The sequence below is a fragment of the Tasmannia lanceolata genome, unplaced genomic scaffold (assembly GCF_043159265.1).
Source record: "Tasmannia lanceolata isolate RefF3 unplaced genomic scaffold, GAP_Taslan_0.1 ptg000029l, whole genome shotgun sequence".
Lineage (NCBI taxonomy): Eukaryota > Viridiplantae > Streptophyta > Magnoliopsida > Canellales > Winteraceae > Tasmannia > Tasmannia lanceolata.
The window spans coordinates 115,523-134,806 of NW_027518706.1; the positions used below are offsets into that span (position 1 = coordinate 115,523).

Below are 19,284 nucleotides of genomic sequence, written 5' to 3' on the forward strand. Positions count from 1 at the left end.
TGTGGCGTATATCTCAAAGATACGGAAGAATCTAATATCTCTTGGCCGGTTGGACTGAAGGGGTTGTAGTTTTTCAGCTGCAGGTGGAGCCATGAAAATCACACGCGGTTGTATGGTTATGAAGAAAGGCGAGAAGTGTGGCAGATTGTATCGTCTGGTTAGGGACACGGTGACTAGTGTTCGTAAAATCTCGATTGCTAGATGGAAACATGGTAATAGTGTGCATACACGTAAGGTCTCTTTCGCAGTTGGTGCAAAGACAGATTTCCAGGTTGCAGACGATGGTGGAAAGATGATAGTACCTGCGTTGGGGAGGATGGATCGAGATCCCTCTCCAAGGTTGACTAGGTGAGTCAACGGGTTGGCAGCTACACATGTGCATTGGCTGTGTTAATCGAATCGGGAGGAGTCAGAACCAAGGTGATTCGAGAGTGTGTAGCTAGTACTTCAAAAGGCCAATGGTGGTTTGCAGTGATAGCGAACCGGTAACGACATCAACGGAAAATCTTCAGGTGGCTGGAAAATAAGCCAAGGTGGAAGTTTTTAGGAAAGTTGCCTTATTTCCCACCCACCAAGTGTTGCTTGGGTGGGAAGGCAAAGGCATTAAATTAGAAACTTCTATTTTGAGGTGTTTTGGGAGAAACACTAGGATGAAAAGAGGGTTGTTTCTCTTAGAGTGAGAGTGTGCAAAGAGGAGAGAAAAAGAAAGAGACAGAGAGAAGGAGAAGAAAAAAAGTGGGTTTTTTCTTGGATTCTTTTGGAGCTTTCTCGACGGATTTTCTCAACGAGAGAGAGAGAGAGAGAGAGAGAGAGAGAGAAAAGAGAGGAGAGAGAAAGAAAGAGACGGAGAGAAGGAGAAGAAAAAAGTGGGTTTTTTCTTGGATTCCTTTGGAGCTTTCTCCTGGGGTTCCTTTTCTTTTGGGTTTTCTCTTATGGGTTTCTCTCGGGTTACTCTTGGGTACGGTCATGGGTTTGAGAAGCAAGAAAAGGGTTGCAGGTTTTGGGTTTTTGTTTAAATCCATTGTAACACTTGTGTATTGCGTTTCTCATAGTGGAAGATAGTGTTTCTCGCCCGTGGAGTAGGCTTTGCCGAACCACGTAAAACCTTGATGTTCATCTTGTAGCTTGCTTGATTTATCACTTTTCTTTTCCGTTTAATTTGTACGCGATCGGATTGTTTTATCCGGCGGATTTTCTCAACACAGAGAAAATGAAGAATTCAATGTTCGGTTATGTATTTGTCGAGGTTCACGTCAAAAAGGGACCGGTTTTCCTAAAGACGAGATGACAAAGGAAATCCCCAACAAGCTCCTCCGGTAATACAAGAATGAGATTTTATGGGTTTTGGTAAATCTTCTATTTTTTTTTTCTCTTTTTGGGTTTTTGGCGAAGAAGGTGTTCAATACGTCTTAAACGTGTTTCAGTTTAAGAGTATTAGACGGCAAACCAATAAAAACAACCCTCAAGGGCTAGCTCTACCGAGTTTAAAAAGCCACAATAAAATATCAGTTACATAAGGTTTAATGGAGTTGGTGCAATTATAAAAAACAATTATAGATTTTGTAGTGACAATCGGCTGTCATAATAACTACTTGACCCTTTGGATTTTGAGAATCGATTTTGAGTCCAAAACTGATTATTGAACTCAAAATTAAGGCAAGAAATAAACAATTAACAATTTTCCAATGCTTCACTAAATTATGCAAGAATCCAAACCTAGTAACTTTGGTTACATTATGATCAAACCACTAATGAGGAAAATTAAGAATAAAGAGGAAGCTAATAAATAATTAAATGGGATTCACTTACCTAAATATCGAGGGACCCAAAGAGGCTTCGTAATCCGGTGGAAAAAGTTTATACGTTTAAAACTCTTATCCTCCAAGTTATAAATGCCATTATCATAATTACAATATGGTGCATCGTCATTGCTGTCTGTGAAGTAGATGGAATTACCCTTGCAATAGGGAAAGTCACGAGCCGAGAGAGAGAAGGAACTATTATATCCCAAGAACAATGTTTGATCGCCTAAGTTTTCAGTCTCGATCCACTTTCCTGTGTCTTCGTCCAATTCAAAAATATCGAACCACACTGTCTTATAAGCCCACTCTGGAATAGGTTGGATTAAATTTCTATTCTCATCGTAGTCATAACCAGGATTCCATTCTAGACGACTCGAAACCTTCAACAGCTTCCCACAACATTCCACTAGATACCTCTTATCACATAATTCTCCCGATGGAGGTGTAATTACAGTAAACTTGGGGAAATCATTGGAAACAAATTCACAAGTTACAACAGCATCGTTGGAAGTGATTGCATAGAATTTGTCCTTGTAATATATGACATCTTCATAAGGACCCCATTGATTCTCTAAAGTAGTCCATTTTTCATCTCCAGGTTTATAGAAGGACAACTTCAGCATACTAGAGACAATGGTAACAACAACGTAATCAGGTGTTGAAAGAGGATTAGCTGATAGGAGAGCCTTGCGAATATACCTGAAAGGACAATTTCAGCTAATTAGTGACAATTGTAACAATAAAGTAGTCAAGTGTTGAAATAGAATTCGCCAATACAAGAGTCTCGACGATATACGTGTAGTCCCATGGTAGTTCAGGCCAAGAAATGAATTGCGGGTCAGGAAATTTATCAAGTGAGGGAAGCTGAATTTGAGTACTTGTGAAGGGATCTAATAGATGGATGTTTGTGCTCTCATCTACTGTGACCACCCATCCCTCGAAAGACCCACAACACCATTTTCCACGAAATTCTGGTAACTGAATATCATAAAACTTATTTTCAGTGATATTGTAGAAGTTACGAGTTTCCGTACGCCCTTTATCATAGACCAACATAAACGGAAGTTGGTAGTGAAAGTCCAACCAGTGGCAATTTTCCATGGTGAATTGATACCAGGATGAGCACACAGCACCAAACCGGATACGATGGATGGAGAGAGGGAGATGATCGAAGACCATTGCTAAGAGGTCATTTGGAAGTTCGGGCTACTTATCCATGTCACTGTTAATGTGTATCTTCTTGCTACTGATCGGATTGGAAGCTGAGAAAAGAAGGAAAAAGAATTATGATAAACAATAAGAGCAAAAATGTAATATAATTATGAAAGACAATTAGAGCAGTAATATATGCAAATGTGATTTAAAGCCTCTTTAAATTCTCCCAAAAAATTATTTCCTTGTAATCGTATATGCATATAATATTATAATCATTTAATTTGTCCTATTCATTTAATTGATCTGAGGTGGCTGTTCTCTCCCACGAAAGCTGTGAAATTGCCTAGCAAATCCCTAGACACATGTGTGACTAACTGTGCAATTCACAGTTTGAAAGTTAATTCGATTGAAAAGAAATTGGGTGGAATTAAAACACTAAAACCTAGTTCATGAACGGAAACACAAGTTTTTTTAAGATTGTTGACAAAAATCCATTAATTCATTCAAAGGGCACCAAAAATAGATAAACTTTCTCCTTCTTACGACAGAAAAGAGCGCCCAAAACTCAAAAAGGATATCCTTGAATATGAATAATTTAATCATACCCCTCAATTCCAATTTGATATGAGCCTAAATCAGCAAAATTGTACAGTTATTTCATTGTTTTTTATTGTATATCTAACAGTTAAACATGAAAAATAAATACAAGCCTCGAACAACATGAACCTAATAATGACTTAAATACCAAAAAAATAAAATAAGGAATAACTAAAGATGCAGTCGACTTCTTCTTTTCTTTATCGGTAGGAGACTTGTTTTATCTAGTGCTGGGTCCAATTTGTGTGATTTACCCACCTCTATTTTGGAGATTGAAAGAGGGATATATTCTAAAGTGAGGAAATTGGGTTGGAGTATCCTACTTAATAGGTAACTTCTATTTTCTTTAGTAGGTCGCGCGTTTTTTATTAGGAAACTTCTAATAAGTTACTACTTCGAAGGGAACTTAGTTTTTAATTAGGAAACTGGTATGGTTTTAGAATTTGATGGTTGCCTCGTAGGATATGGTTTTTAGGGGTTTTTTTTGTACTTATTTCAAAGGAGAATGATAATATTAGGAGGAGGTCTTTCAACATTACACTCTTCCAACGGATTTTAGAAGGTTTTCAGGTCATTAAAACGTTTGTTGTGGCAGAGAGATTTTAGGCACGGGTTAAATTGAGAGAGGGTGAAAGAAAAACGTTACTGGGGTGAATTTAGTCTAAAGCAGTGAACCATTCTCACATAAAACTTTAGGGGGTGATTTTATCCGTTCAAGGGGGGAATATCATTTCCCATCATTTAACAGCTTCCCACAACATTCCACTAGATACCTCTTATCACATAATTTTTATTTCTCCCGATGGAGGTGTAATTACAGTAAACTTGGGGAAATCATTGGAAGCAAATTCACAAGTTACAACATCATCGTTGGAAGTGATTGCATAGAATTTGTCCTTGTAATATATGACATCTTCATAAGGACCCCATTGATTCTCTAAAGTAGTCCATTTTTCATCTCCAGGTTTATAGAAGGACAACTTCAGCATACTAGAGACAATGGTAACAACAACGTAATCAGGTGTTGAAAGAGGATTAGCTGATAGGAGAGCCTTGAGAATATACCTGAAAGGATAATTTCAGCTAATTAGCGACAATTGTAACAATAAAATAGTCAAGTGTTGAAATAGAATTTGCCAATACAAGAGTCTCGACGATATACGTGTAGTCCCATGGTAGTTCAGGCCAAGAAATGAATTGCGGGTCAGGAAATTTATCAAGTGATGGAAGCTGAATTTGAGTACTTGTGAAGGGATCTAATAGATGGATGTTTGTGCTCTCATCTACTGTGACCACCCATCCCTCAGAAGACCCACAACACCATTTTCCATTTCTGGTAACTGAATATCATAAAACTTATTTTCAGTGATATTGTAGAAGTTACGAGTTTCCGTACGCTCTTTATCATAGACCAACATAAATGGAAGTTGGTAGTGAAAGTCCAACCAGTGGCAATTTTCCATGATGAATTGATACCAGGATGAGCACACAGCACCAAACCGGATACGATGGATGGAGAGAGGGAGATGATCGAAGACCACTGCTAAGAGGTCATTTGGAAGTTCGGGCCACTTATCCATATCACTGTTCATGTGTATCTTCTTGCTACTGATCGGATTGGAAGCTGAGAAAAGAAGGAAAAAGAATTATGATAAACAATAAGAGCAAAAATGTAATATAGTTATGAAAGACAATTAGAGCAGTAGAGATTTAAAGCCTCTTTAAATTCTCCCAAAAAATTATTTCCTTATAATCGTATATGCATATAATATTATAATTCATTTAATCTGTCGTATTCATTTAATTGATCTGAGGTGGCTGTTCTCTCCCACGAAAGCAAGCTGTGAAATTGCCTAGCAAATCCCTAGACACATGTGTGACTAACTGTGCAATGCACAGGTTGAAAGTTAATTCGATTGAAAAGAAATTGGGTGGAATTAAAACACTAAAACCTAGTTCATGAACGGAAACACAAGTTTTTTTAAGATTGTTGACAAAAATCCATTAATTCATTCAAAGGGCACCAAAAATAGATAAACTTTCTCCTTCTTACGACAGAAAAGAGCGCCCAAAACTCAAAAAGGATATCCTTGAATATGAATAATTTAATCATACCCCTCAATTCCAATTTGATATGAGCCCAAATCAGCAAAATTCTACAATTGTTTCATTGTTTTTTTGTATATCTAACAGTAAAACATGAAAAAAATATATAAATGATTAGTTTCTGTGAAGATGATAGCTTTTGTTTCTGAGCATACATTGTGGCAGTTTGTAAAGCTTTGTACTGTGATGTAGTCTACAATATTTGATTTCCTTCAATTATTTCATTGTTAAAGATCTAAAGTGAGGACCCATACCAGGATTTTTTATTTTTAATAAATCCTTTGGAGATCTAATAAAGATTGCTAGAAGCCTAGAACAACATGAACCTAATAATGACTAAAATACCAAAAAATAATAATAAAGAATAACTAAAGATTAGAATGAAAAAGAAGATATTGAAGATGATTACCACGGTCCATCATGCAGTCGACTTCTTCTTCTTTTTATCGGTAGGAGACTTGTTTTATCTAGTGCTGGGTCCAATTTGTGTGATTTACCCACCTCTATTTTGGAGATTGAAAGAGGGATATATTCTAAAGTGAGGAAATTGGGTTGGAGTATCTACTTAATAGGTAACTTCTATTTTCTTTAGTAGGTCGTTTTTTATTAGGAAACTTCTAATAAGTTACTACTTCGAAGGGAACTTAGTTTTTAATTAGGAAACTGGTATGGTTTTAGAATTTGATGGTTGCCTCGTAGGATATGGTTTTTAGGGGTTTTTTTTGTACTTATTTCAAACGAGAATGATAATATTAGGATTTTATTAGGAGGAGGTCTTTCAACATTACACTCTTCCAACGGATTTTAGATGAAGAAAGCAAGAAATTAGGGTTTCTTTTAATTCTTGTCTTTAAAAAATCAAAATTAAGAGATCATTTAATGATATCAGTAGCCCCTTGTTTTGAATTAAATATTAACAATTTAACAAATTGGTGTCCTCAAGAATGATATTTACACCCCTGCTTTTTTGGTATTTGACGTAACGCATAAAATCGCACGCATATACGTAAAAATGTGTTTTGGTGAGGGCAAACACGTAAAAACCCATAGCCCAAAAACTCCGTTCAAAACGGCGTTTTGCAAATGGACCTTCCCCCCTCCGTTTGCAAAACACCGTTTTGAGGGTTCAAAACGGTGTTTCAAACGGAGTTTCAAATGGTGGCTGCGCACCCAAACACTCCCAAACGGCCGTTTGGCCCCAAAACGGTTGGGATGATCCTATAGATCTGATTTTTTGTAGACACCCTATCTATATGAGGGTCTTTAAAATGGATGGCTTGGATCACCCAAACAATGTGGACCCCCACTGTATTTTAAGCTAGTGTGTAGAGAATTCTCTACACATATGTGTAGGAACCGTTTCTCTATTTTTATATATGGTCCAATCTGTTCGTTTGTTGGGCCCCAGCTTCAATAAGATAGTAGCCCTAAATTTGCCACAATCTTAAACTGTTGATAGGAAGAGATTAAACAACACGTCATAATATAAAAACCACTATCAATTGCAAGGTTAGGATCTTCTTATGGAGATGACTTTTGGGGCAAGTTCTATTTAAATTAGGTCTGAAAAATTGAATTGTTTGGATCATTCACAGTGCGTTTCACAACATACGATTTTGAGACCATAGTGCTCTAGGGTTCAAAAGTTTTTGTGAATAATCCTAAGTGTGACAACTGAATACAAAAATTGGAGATTTTTATTAGGGGAAAACAATTATTTGTTGAGATATTATATGGTGTGTGGCCGTAAAATCTAGTATTTTTCAAAAGTAACAGTGGGGCCCACTTCATAGGATGATCCAAAACGCTCATTTGTTTGGCCACAACGTAAATAGGCTGTACCTCGTAAATCATTTCCATAAGATGACCCTAGCCCTCCACTTGTAGAAAGATTGAAACCTCTATAGATTAGACAGTTAGGTTCATCTTATAGAGATGATTCTCGGGTCACAACCTATTTACACTGTGGCTCAACAAATGAACCTTTTGGATCATCTTATGAAGTGGACCCTGCTGTGCTTTTTAAGAAATCTTAGTTGGTAAATGCATTTACTTTTAAAAAATGGGATTTGCTATTGTCCATCGAAAAAGGCATTTCACAGATGGTTTGTTGCACGTCAGACCACCACCTCCTGAATGAAGACAAAAGCTGCTGAAAAGTGTGTCTGTGTGGCTAGTCTGACGTTCTGCGAAATGCCTTCTGCGATGGACAATAGCAGATCCCTTAAAACTTGAACCCAACCCAGGCTATTTTCGGGTCGGGTCGATGCGGGTCGGGTAAAACCCGGCTCGAGTTGCAGCCCTAGTTTTTAGTACCATTATAAATGTGATTGAATGACTTTCATCTTAGTTTTTTCAAGGGCACCTTTCATTTTAGCATTTCTCTTTCAATAAATAAAAGCGGCACATTTATGCTAGGAAAAATAAAAAACGGGACATTAATAAATGTGTGAAGCAAAAATCATTGGGCTAAATTAGCTTAATTCTAACTAAAATGTCTCAAAAACCAAATTTAAAGGGAACATTTTGAAACGAAATGTCTAAAATACCCTGTCTAAAGCATAAATTTTCAAGGGCAATGATAAATTCGCACCACCTGTCGGATAATTCACACCCTTTAAAAGTTAAAAAGCATTATAGTCTGCCACATATATCCTCGTTTAAAGTGGAATGAATCATCCCATAGGTGGTGAGAATTTATCATGGCCCATTTTCAAATTAATAAATAAATTTCAAAGATGGGAGGGGACAAGACCTACACCGACGAGAGTGTCTTTGCTCAGCTAATATAGCTGTGGAGGAGAGTCTTGCCAGCGATTGGGTAGTCTATAAGGACTTCAAACGGAGAAGGGTTTAGGGTACCCATTTGAAAATGTAGAAAAAGATAGAAAGAAAAATTTCACCGGTAGGGGTCTCTCGAAACCCCAGCTTACCCACCAAAATAGGAAGGGGTGGGTAAAAGGTGCATATTTTATTAAAGGAAAAATTATTAAAAAAATGCAAAGTTTTGTCTAAATTGTGAATAAAGGGTAGTGATTTGAAAATTATAAAAAAGGTGTTGTCAGGTGAGAGAATATGGCTTTTAGGACAAATATACCCCTCCTACCTCTTTTTTCCCTCCACCTTTTTCACCTATCCCTATACACTTATTACCTTCTCACCTACTACCTTCTTCTTCCTCAAGGCTTTTCTAACGTGGGAAACTCCATGAGAGGGTTTTGAAGGTTGCCATTTACCTACCACATTCTTCTTCCTCAAGGTTTCATGGAAGGTTTTTGAAGCTTGCCATTGCCATTGTAGTTTTGGAAAAAAGCTCCATTGCCAACGTTTCCAAGCTCCATTACCATTGTAGTGTTGAAAAAAAACTCCATTTGCAACGTGATAAAGCTCCATTGCCATTGTACATTAGGAAAAAAGCCCATTGCCAACGTGATATAGCTCCATTGCCATTGTAGTTCGGAAAAAGATCTCCATTGCTTATTTGGGTGATAAACATAGCTTCGGTTAGGTTTAACATCTTCTCTTCATGTTTTCATATTTTTTGTGCTTTGGTTTTTTCACCATATTTATGAGACTCTTTGTTTGGTTGCCATGTTTATCTTGACCTCTCTCTATCTCTCTCTATGTATACAATCATGTTTGGTTACATGTTAGAACCTAGTGGTTCCGGGGTATAAAATGTGGTTCTGTAGTGGTTTTGGGTAGAAAATCTGGTTCCCTAGTGGTTCCGAGGTATAAAATGTGGTTCTGTATTGGTTTCAGGGTAGAAAATCTGGTTCCCTAGTCGTTCTGAGGTATAAAATGTGGTTCTGTAGTGGTTCTGGGGTATAAAATATGGTTCCGTAGTGGTTCAGGGGTATAAAATGTGGTTCCGTAGTGGTTCCGGGATATAATATGTGGTTCCCTAGTGGTTCCGGGGTATAAATGTGATTCCCTAGTGCTTTCGGGGTATAAAATGTGGTTCCCTCATGGTTCCGGGGTATGAAATGTAGTTCCCTAGTGCTTCCGAGGTATAAAATGTGGTTCCTTAGTGGTTCCGGGGTATATGATGTGGTTCCCTAGTGGTTCCGGGGTATAAGATGTGGTTCCCTAGTGGTTCCGAGGTATAAAATGTGGTTCCGTAGTGGTTCCGGGGTATAAGATGTGGTTCCCTAGGGGTTCCGGGGTATAAAAGATGGTTCCTTAGTGGTTCCGGGGTATTAAATGTGGTTCCCTAGTGGTTCTGAGGTAGAAAATGTGGTTTCCTAGTGGTTTCGGGGTATAAAATATGATTCCCTAGTGGTTTCAGGGTATAAGATGTGGTTCCATAGTGGTTCCGGGGTAGAAAATGTGGTTCCCTAGTGGTTCCGGGGTATAAAATGTGGTTCCCTAGTAGTTCCGGGGTATAAAATGTGGTTCCGTAGTGGTTCCGGAGTATAGAATGTGGTTCCGTAGTGGTTCCGGAGTATAGTATGTGGTTCCGAGGTATAAAATGTGGTTCCTTAGTGGTTCCGGGGTATAAAATGTGGTTCTCTAGTGGTTCCGGGGTAGAAAATGTGGTTCCCTAGTGGTCCTGAGTAGAAAATGTGGTGCCCTAGTGGTTCCGGAGTAGAAAATGTGGTTCCTTAGTGGTTCCGAGGTATAAAATGTGTTTCCCTAGTGGTTCCGGGGTAGAAAATGTGGTTCCCTAGTGGTTCCGAGGCATAAAATGTGGTTCAGTAGTGGTTCGAGGGTATAAAATGTGGTTCCCTAGTGGTTCCGAGGTATAAAATGTGGTTCCATAGTGGTTCCGAGGTATAAAATGTGGTTCCGTAGTGGTTCCGAGGTATAAAATGTGGTTCCCTAGTGGTTCCGGCGTATAAAATGTGGTTCTCTAGTAATTCCGGGGTAGAAAATGTGGTTCCCTAGTGGTTCCGGGGTATAAAATGTGGTTCCTTAGTGGTTCCGAGGTATAAAATTTGGTTCCCTAGTGGTTCCGGGGTAGAAAATGTGGTTCTCACGCCGGGCCCGTACGGGCCTGGTTGACCTGCGTGTCACCCAGATTTTTGCCGTATTTTTTAAGATGTTTTTGGGAAATGTTATCCGCACTACCGTATTTTGATGAGGACACTCCTCACTTTATTAAAAGTACGGTATGGCCCGCACCATAGGATGATCCAAACCGTCCATTAGATGGACCACAGCCTAAATAGATTGTGCCCCAAAAAGCATTTCCGTAGATTTATCCTAACCCTTTGATCAGAATGTTAGAGGGTTGGTCCTAACCCTCTAGAGATCGGAGGGTTAGGATAAACCTATGGAAATGATTTTTGGGACACAACCAATTTAGGCTGTGGTCCATCTAATTGACGCTTTGGATCATCCTATGGGGGGCCATACCGTACTTTTAATAAAATGAGGAGTGCCCTCATCAAAATACAGTAGTGTGGACAACATTTCCCTTTTTTTGTATGGGAATTTGCTAGCCACCTTTGCAGAGGCAACTTCTCGGCTTGTGGCCCATCCTTTGATGTAAAGATTCGCAGAAGTAATATGGGTGCAAAGGTGGCTAGCAAAAGCATAATTGCAAAAAATAGTAATCATTACAGATTTGTGGCTGAAGTGCTAAGTTTTAAATGAAAAATTACGAAAAAATGGGAGCAAAGTATTAAAATTACGAAAAAAATACCAAAAGGATGCACTAACATATGACAATTACCGAACTACAAAGTTTGACTGTCTTCCGTCGGAAGTCCAAACGTTTGTTCGGAAGTCCGACTTGAAAGTCTGAACAAACCTTCGGACTTCCGAATGGAACCAATATTTTGGTTGTGTATACTGGCTTCCATTCGGAAGTCCGAAGTTTTGTTCGGACTTCCGACGGAAGCCAGTAGAATAGGGATAATTCCAAAGATTTTTATTTTCAAATTGAGTAAAAAGTCGAAGGATAATAGGGATATACATTGTGATCTTAGTGTCATGCAGGCAACCATAAATTGAAGCTTGATTTTGGTGTTTTAGAATAAAAAAATGCAAAGAAATGGATTTATCTTGAAAATGGGGAAAACAACAAAATCCAGTTTTAAGCTCAAAATTCATTTTCTTCGCATTTTGTAACACTGCTTCGATAAGTTTATCATGAGTAAACCCTCATGATTACCAAACCCTGTTGTAAATGGCAACCTTCAAAACCCTTTCATGGAGTTTTCCATGTTAGAAAAGTCTTGAGGAAGAAGAAGGTCGTAGGTGAGAAAGTAATAAGTGCATAGAGATAGGTGCAAAAAGGTGGAGAGAAAAAAGAGGTCGGAGGGGTATATTTGTCCTAAAAGCCATCTTCTCTCACCTGACAACACATTTTTTATAAATTTCAAATCAATACCCTTTATTCACAATTTAGACAAAACTTTGCATTTTTTTTATAATTTTCCCTTTATTAAATATTTGCAAATAAAAAAGGGTGGGTCCACCGTTTTACACTTTTTTGATAAGGTGGGTCCCACCAATTCAACTCAAACCCATGCATTTGGGAGGGGCCCACACTTTTATATCTCATGTTATTTTTTGGGTGGGGTCCATTATTTTACACCCATGCATAGGATGGGCCAAAACTGCTAGTGGGAACGTCAAAACGTTTAGCCGTAATAATATAAATAATAACGCCTTTTTTAACGTGAATAAACAAAAGATATCTTTATATAATTAAACCATCATCGTTATATTATAAGATATTTTTAATATAACTGTAATAAGAGGAATGATAGATGCAAGGGCTAAAGAAGGGCTCTTGAAAGGATCCACATCATTAAGTGCAACCGAATTCAGTTTCTCAACCGACTTTACTAAGGACATAGATCTATTGAAGGGCCCTTCTCCAGCCCTTGCATAAAGTGGGCCCTTGCATCTATCATTCCTCCCAGGGGCAGAGGCACATATAGCATGAGGGGGGCCATGACATAGATCTATTGAAGGGCCCGTCTCCAGCCCTTGCATAAAGTGGGCCCTTGCATCTATCATTCCTCCCAGGGGCAGAGGCACATATAGCATGAGGGGGGCCATGGCCCCCCATGACCTTGCAAAATTTCTTTTATTGTTCATGGCTATACATGCATGCCTAGATATTTTAGTGGCCATGGCGTCCCCCCGATGACCAATGCAGGATTGCAGACAAGTGAAAATTAATCCGGCCCCTCAACTGTAAATTCCTGGTTCCGCCCTTGATTCCTCCTGTAATAATATCAATAATAACCTCATCATGATCCGTATCCTCAGTCTCAGGGTTGGTGCCGAAATCTTGCTCTTATGTTCCCTACCACGCCTTTGCTTGTTTTTGGGGGATTGTAGGAGTTTCAAATGCATGAGATCTCCCAAAGATCTCCCCAAAGCATGTTTGGTTGTCATTTACACCTTTGATCACTAGACAATTTCTAGACATCATTATTGGTTTTTATCCTAGGTGGCGCCTACGTGGCGGAGATGTTCCCCACCCCATAATCTTCTCCCATTTTTTCACTAAAATGGAGAAATTTGTTGGGGGAATTAGGAGAAATTCTTGTCTTATTCTTTTTCTCTCTTTCTCTCACTTACTTTTCTCTCTTAGCCATGGAGGAGTCTTGCCAGCGGGCCACATTTTACTAACTGAATTCTCCTCCAATATCATATTAACTAAGCAGAGAGACTAGAGAACGAATGTCGAAGTGCCTCTTGGAGAGCATTCCCTCAACCCTAAGCCGACCCAACCCGAGCCTGGGGTTGAGGATGCTCAACCCTAATCCAACCCGCCACTAATCTCTAAACCCTAACCAAACCCATTTAATTCAAATCAGGCCGAGTTGAGTTAGGTTGGGTTTTGGTTCACTTGGGATCAAATTAAAAATACAAGAAAAATACATAACCTAGTAAAAATTATGATAAAATTAGAGGATGAAGGTACGGTTCGGGTCGTGTCAGGTTGCCAAGGACACAACCCTAACCCAACCCGAAATTAAACTGGGTTGGCTTTTGCCAACTCAACCCGAGGAAATGCCAACCCAACTTGAGCCAAAATTGGGTTGAACCTGTCGGGTTAGGGTTGCGCCTGACCCAAGTTACACCCCTACCAGGACTATAATATCAGAAAAATGATCAAAATACCCTTGCCACATGGAAAATGCGAAAAAATTGAAATAGAAAAAGCTATAAAATTCTAAAAACAAGAAAATAGTAACATACCATAATGTCCTAAAAATGATAACAATGCCCTTATTTTATGAAAATTGCCTAATACCCTTATCTAATAGAAAATTAGAAAAATATAAGAGATTGGCTAAAATGAAAAAAATCCTAAAATACCCCTATATTATGAAAAATGACAAAAATGAACCTGTCTTATGAAAATTACCCAAAATAACCTTATATATTGAAAATGAGAAAATGGAAAAAATATAAAAAAAGAATTGTTTTTCCTAAAATTTGAAAAAATAAAAATAAAAAAATGTCCCTATCTCTAACTAAGATGTTCACGTGGGTCTACAAGGACCCATATCCGGCTAGCTAACACAGGCATGCATACACAAAACACTGTTAGGTGAGAGGGTCCACACTTATATTTTTGCAAGGTGAACCGCCACAATTGAGATGGGCCTAAGTTTAAAATTGACAGATGATAAATACGAGGAAGTGATATATTGGGCATTTTTCTTCCCCGAGCCACCCCTGTAGAAAGAGTAGTCATAAATGCACTAGAGGGATGGCCCTAGGATGGAACTGGGGAGGATATATCACTTCCCTAATTGTAGGCTGATTTGTCGAGAAAGTAGCATATCTTTTTGTTTTTAATTGTGTTGTAGCTTATTTGGAACTCTTTGGGAACTATAAATAACCTTTTGAAAGCCCTTCAAGCACTAACAGACAAGAAACTTGGGCGATGTTAATCCAATGGGGCACCCTTACGCTTAGGTGTTTGCAAGGGCACTAACAGGCATTAAATCCACACCAGCTAATCACATGCACCATTCTTTTACTTTGTATTTTTTAGTACCATGAAAAAATGTGATTGGGTGATGTTGATCCAATGGGGCACCCTTGCGCATAGGTGTTTGCAAGGGCACCCTTCAGTTTAGAATTTTTTTTTTTTGAAAGATGACAGAAATTTTATTGATACTATTTATGATACATTGGGGACCAGAGGTCCTGTCAAGTATTACATAGCATCAGTAAAATGGCCAAAAGTATACTTCTGACCAAATAGGTAAAAGGGTAGCATATAAACAGAGAACAGACAGCATTATATTGAGTATCCCATCGCCCACTTCCACTCCCTTATTTCACTTATCTTCGCGATTGAGAACTTCTAATATCCACTCGCCTCCACCACTGATCAAGCTTTCTAATTCGGTCCTGAGCCACAGTCATCGGGCGATAAATTGAGGGTGATGAACTCTTCTTCCTCTGAGAGCACCATCGACACCTAGTCCTCCATTTGAAATTGTAATAAGCACAAGATGGGCAAAACCAATCCCCCCGCCTCTAATTTTTTGATTTCCACCTCTTTTGATTCATAATCCCCTTATGCTGAATCTTCTATACACAGTTAAACCTAGGATTCGTTTTGCTCCAACCTTTCCTCCTCACCCTTCAGTTTAGAATTTATCTTTCAGTAAATAAAATCGGCACATTTATTCTAGGAAAGACATAATGTGTTTTCAATAAAAAGTGGAACATTATATGTGTGAAGCAAAAGTCATTGTGTTGAATTAGCATCTATAACTAAAATGTCTCAAATACCCTAATCAAGGGGTAAATTTTCAAATGAAATATCTAACATACCTTGTTTAAATGGTAAATTTTCAAATGAATAAATAAAATTTGAAGGTGGGACAAGACCAACACCAACCAGAGTGTCTCTACTCAACCAATGTAGTTGTGGAGGAGAGTCTTGCTGATGGGCCACCTTTTGCCGACTGAATTCTCCTCCAATTCTGGATTAACTAAGTAGAGAAACTATAGGACCAAGGTTGGAATGCCTTCCCGAGGGCCTCCTCATAGTGGTTATACACATGGTTTCAAATTTCGGTTTTGGAATGCGTTTCAGTCCTCACTGAAACCGAAATTTCGGCCGAAATTCGAGGAAACCATTAAAATTAATATCTTATTACATACAAATATCGGTGGAAATTTCAGGTAAATAATAAAGAATTAAAGAAAATCGAGATTTTCCTTCAATTTCCTTAAATTCCGGACGAAATTCCTAAATTTCGCTCGAAATAATGTAACATTTCGGGTATCTCCAATTTCGGTTTCGAGGTTGACCGAAACCCATCCGAAATTTCATATTTTCGGTTGAAATTTAAAACCATGGTTATATATTCGTTCACTTCATAGTCTCCAGAATTGTCACAAAAAGGAAGCAAAAGATGGGAAGAAGAATGATTGTTCCCCTTGTATTGTACAATGTTTACTTTTGCTCCAATAAGAAAACATAGGGGATATTTGATTTTTAGTAATCCTATATATTGTGCAAGTAAAAGACATAAATTTTCACCCTTAATGTGTGCCCCATGCTCAATTGACAAACTTTATACACGCCACATGCTAAATTGGCAAAACCGAAGGTGACCCACTAGATCAATGGACTCGATCACCTAAAGCGTACCACATGGACAATGCATGAATAACATTTTAGCTAGCAAACCAATGTGGCATGATCAACTAAAGTGTGTCACATGAACGATGCATCAATCGCACTTCCGTGGATTCATGTGGCATCAAGCGCACCTTAGTATTAGATATATGCTACATGTTAAACACGGAGAGAGAGAGAGAGAGAGAGAGAGAGAGATAGAGAGAGAGAGAGAGAGAGAGAGAGAGAGAGAGAGAGAGAGAGAGAGAGAGAGAGATGGATAACCTGGGTTAGGCGGACCCCTACGAGTATGTTAGATAAAGAAAGATGATACAATAGCATGAACACATTGCTCAATCCTTATAACAATGTATAAGGAAAAGGGCCGAACAACAAGAGTCATGATACTATTGAAGGCAAACTCAAAACAAGCAAGGGAACAAAAAATACACGAGAGCTAGATTTGAGCAATTGTGGGGTTTGGGAGGCACGTGACCCATAGAGCCGGTCCCCATACTCAGGTGAAGCCATCTTTATTGTGATCCAAGAGTTCTATCATCTTCTGGCTAAACTTCCTTATTCTTTGGCTCTTCCCCAACTTTTAAAACTTTGGGGATTCTTCTGAGGTGTTTTGAGGTAAGAATATTTTCACCGACACTCATGAGGTAGGGGTATTTTGTTCATATTCAACTATATCAGTTATTTTGATAATTTCTCACAAGATATGGACACGTTGCCATTTTCTACGAGATAGCAATACTTTGGTCATCGTTTATGAGTTTAGAGTATTTCAATAATTTTCCTTGTTATAGGTGCACTTCGTCATTTTTCTATAAGATAAGGGTATTTTGATTATTTTTAATGAGAAATGTGTAATTTAGTCATTTTTTCATGAGATAAGGATATATTGATCATTTTTCAATAAGATAGAAGAATTTAGGTTGGATCTAACAAATTTTTTTGCAAAAAAAAATCCATAGAAAATGAAGAATTCGATGTTTGGTTATGCATTGCTCGAGGTTCATGTAAAAAAGGAACCGGTTTTCCTAGAGACGGGATGACAAAGGAAATCCCCAACAAGCTCCTCCGGGAATACAAGATATGAGATTTTATGGGTTTTGGTCAATCTTCTGTTTTTTCTCTTTTTGGATTTTTGTCGATGTGTTGTACGGCCCACTTCATAGGATGATCCAAACCATTCATTTGTGGGGCCACAATGTTAATATGGTTAAGATCATCCTATGGAAATGATTTTGGGGCACAAGTTATTAACTGTGTGCCCCGACCATAGTTAGAAAACCAAGATACGGGACGGGAAAAATTCGAGTTTAATACGGTGTTGGTAAAAAAAAAAAAAAACAATTAATGACTATTCGAGTTTAAGGCAATGTTTGGCAGCCATGAAAAATTATCAAAATAACTTATTAAATGGTATCTATAAAAATTCAACAAATAAACAATTAATGACAATTTTCAATTGCTTCACTAAATTATGCAAGAATCCAAACCTAGTAACTTTGGTTACATTATGATCAAACCACTAATGAGGAAAATTAAGAATAAAGAGGAAGCTAATAAATAATTAAATGGGATTCACTTACCTAAATATCGAGGGACCCAAAGAGGCTTCGTAATCCGGTGGAAAAAGTTTATACGTTTAAAACTCTTATCCTCCAAGTTATAAATGCCATTATCATAATTACAATCTGGTGCATCGCCATTGCTGTCTGTGAAGTAGATGCAATTACCCTTGCAATGGGGAAAGTCACGAGCCGAGAGAGAGAAGGAACTTTTATATCCCAAGAACAATGTTTGATCACCTAAGTTTTCAGTCTTGATCCACTTTCCTGTGTCTTCGTCCAATTCAAAAATATCGAACCACACTGTCCTATAAGCCCACTCTGGAATAGGTTGGATTAAATTTCTATTCTCATCGTAGTCATAACCAGGATTCCATTCGTGACGACTTGAAACCTTCAACAGCTTCCCGCAAGATTCCACTAGATGCCTTTTAGAACATAATTCACCAGATGGAGGGGTAACTACTGTAAACTTGGGAAAATAATTAGAAGCAAATTCACAAGTTACAACAGCATCGTTGGAAGTGATTACATAGAATTTGTCCTTGTAATATATGACATCTTCATACGGACCCCATTGATTCTCTAAAGTAGTCCATTTTTCATCTCCCGGTTTATAGAAGGACAACTTCAGCATACTAGAGACAATGGTAACAACAACGTAATCAGGTGTTGAAAGAGGATTAGCTGATAGAAGAGCCTTGAGAATATACCTGAAAGGACAATTTCAGCTAATTAGCGACAATTGTAACAATAAAGTAGTCAAGTGTTGAAATAGAATTTGCCAAACAAGAGTCTCGATGATATACGTGTAGTCCCATGGTAGCTCAGGCCAACAAATGTATTGCGGGTCAGGAAATTTATCAAGTGAGGGAAGCTGAATTTGAGTACTTGTGAAGGGATCTAATAGATGGATGTTTGTGCTCTCATCTACTGTGACCACCCATCCCTTAGAAGACCCACAACACCATTTTCCACGAAATTCTGGTAACTGAATATCATAAAACTTATTTTCAGTGATATTGTAGAAGTTACGAGTTTCCGTACGCTCTTTATCATAGACCAACATAAATGGAAGTTGGTAGTGAAAGTCCAACCAGTGGCAATTTTCCATGGTGAATTGATACCAGGATGAGCACACAGCACCAAACCGGATACGATCGATGGAGAGAAGGAGATGATCGAAGACCACTGCTAAGAGGTCATTTGGAAGTTCGGGCCACTTATCCATGTCACTGTTCATGTGTATCTTCTTGCTACTGATCAGATTGGAGGCTGAGAAAAGAAGGAAAAAGAATTATGATAAACAATAAGTGCAAAAAGGTTATATAATTATGAAAGACAATTAGAGCAGTAATATATATGTATATGGAGCTGATTTTTTGGGCACAAATCGAAGGCCTAGGATGATCCTATGGAGCTGATTTTTTGGGCACACCCTATTTTTTGGATCATCCAAACAACATGGGCCCACTGTGTTTTTGGTCGG

The 19,284-nt window shown here is 38.3% G+C and overlaps 1 protein-coding gene across 1 annotated transcript; it reads right to left on the bottom strand.

The window, feature by feature from the left end:
• Nucleotides 1–1,801: 1,801 nt before the first annotated feature.
• LOC143859384 (uncharacterized) lies at nucleotides 1,802–19,038 on the bottom strand. Its single transcript, XM_077370101.1, has 6 exons — nucleotides 18,605–19,038; nucleotides 17,817–18,508; nucleotides 4,842–5,178; nucleotides 4,373–4,619; nucleotides 2,599–2,780; nucleotides 1,802–2,501 (listed from the first exon to the last, which is right to left on the bottom strand). Exons 1-6 carry the CDS (start codon nucleotides 19,036–19,038, stop codon nucleotides 1,802–1,804), a joined length of 2,592 nt encoding a protein of 863 aa, XP_077226216.1.
• Between the last annotated feature and the right edge of the window lie 246 nt (nucleotides 19,039–19,284).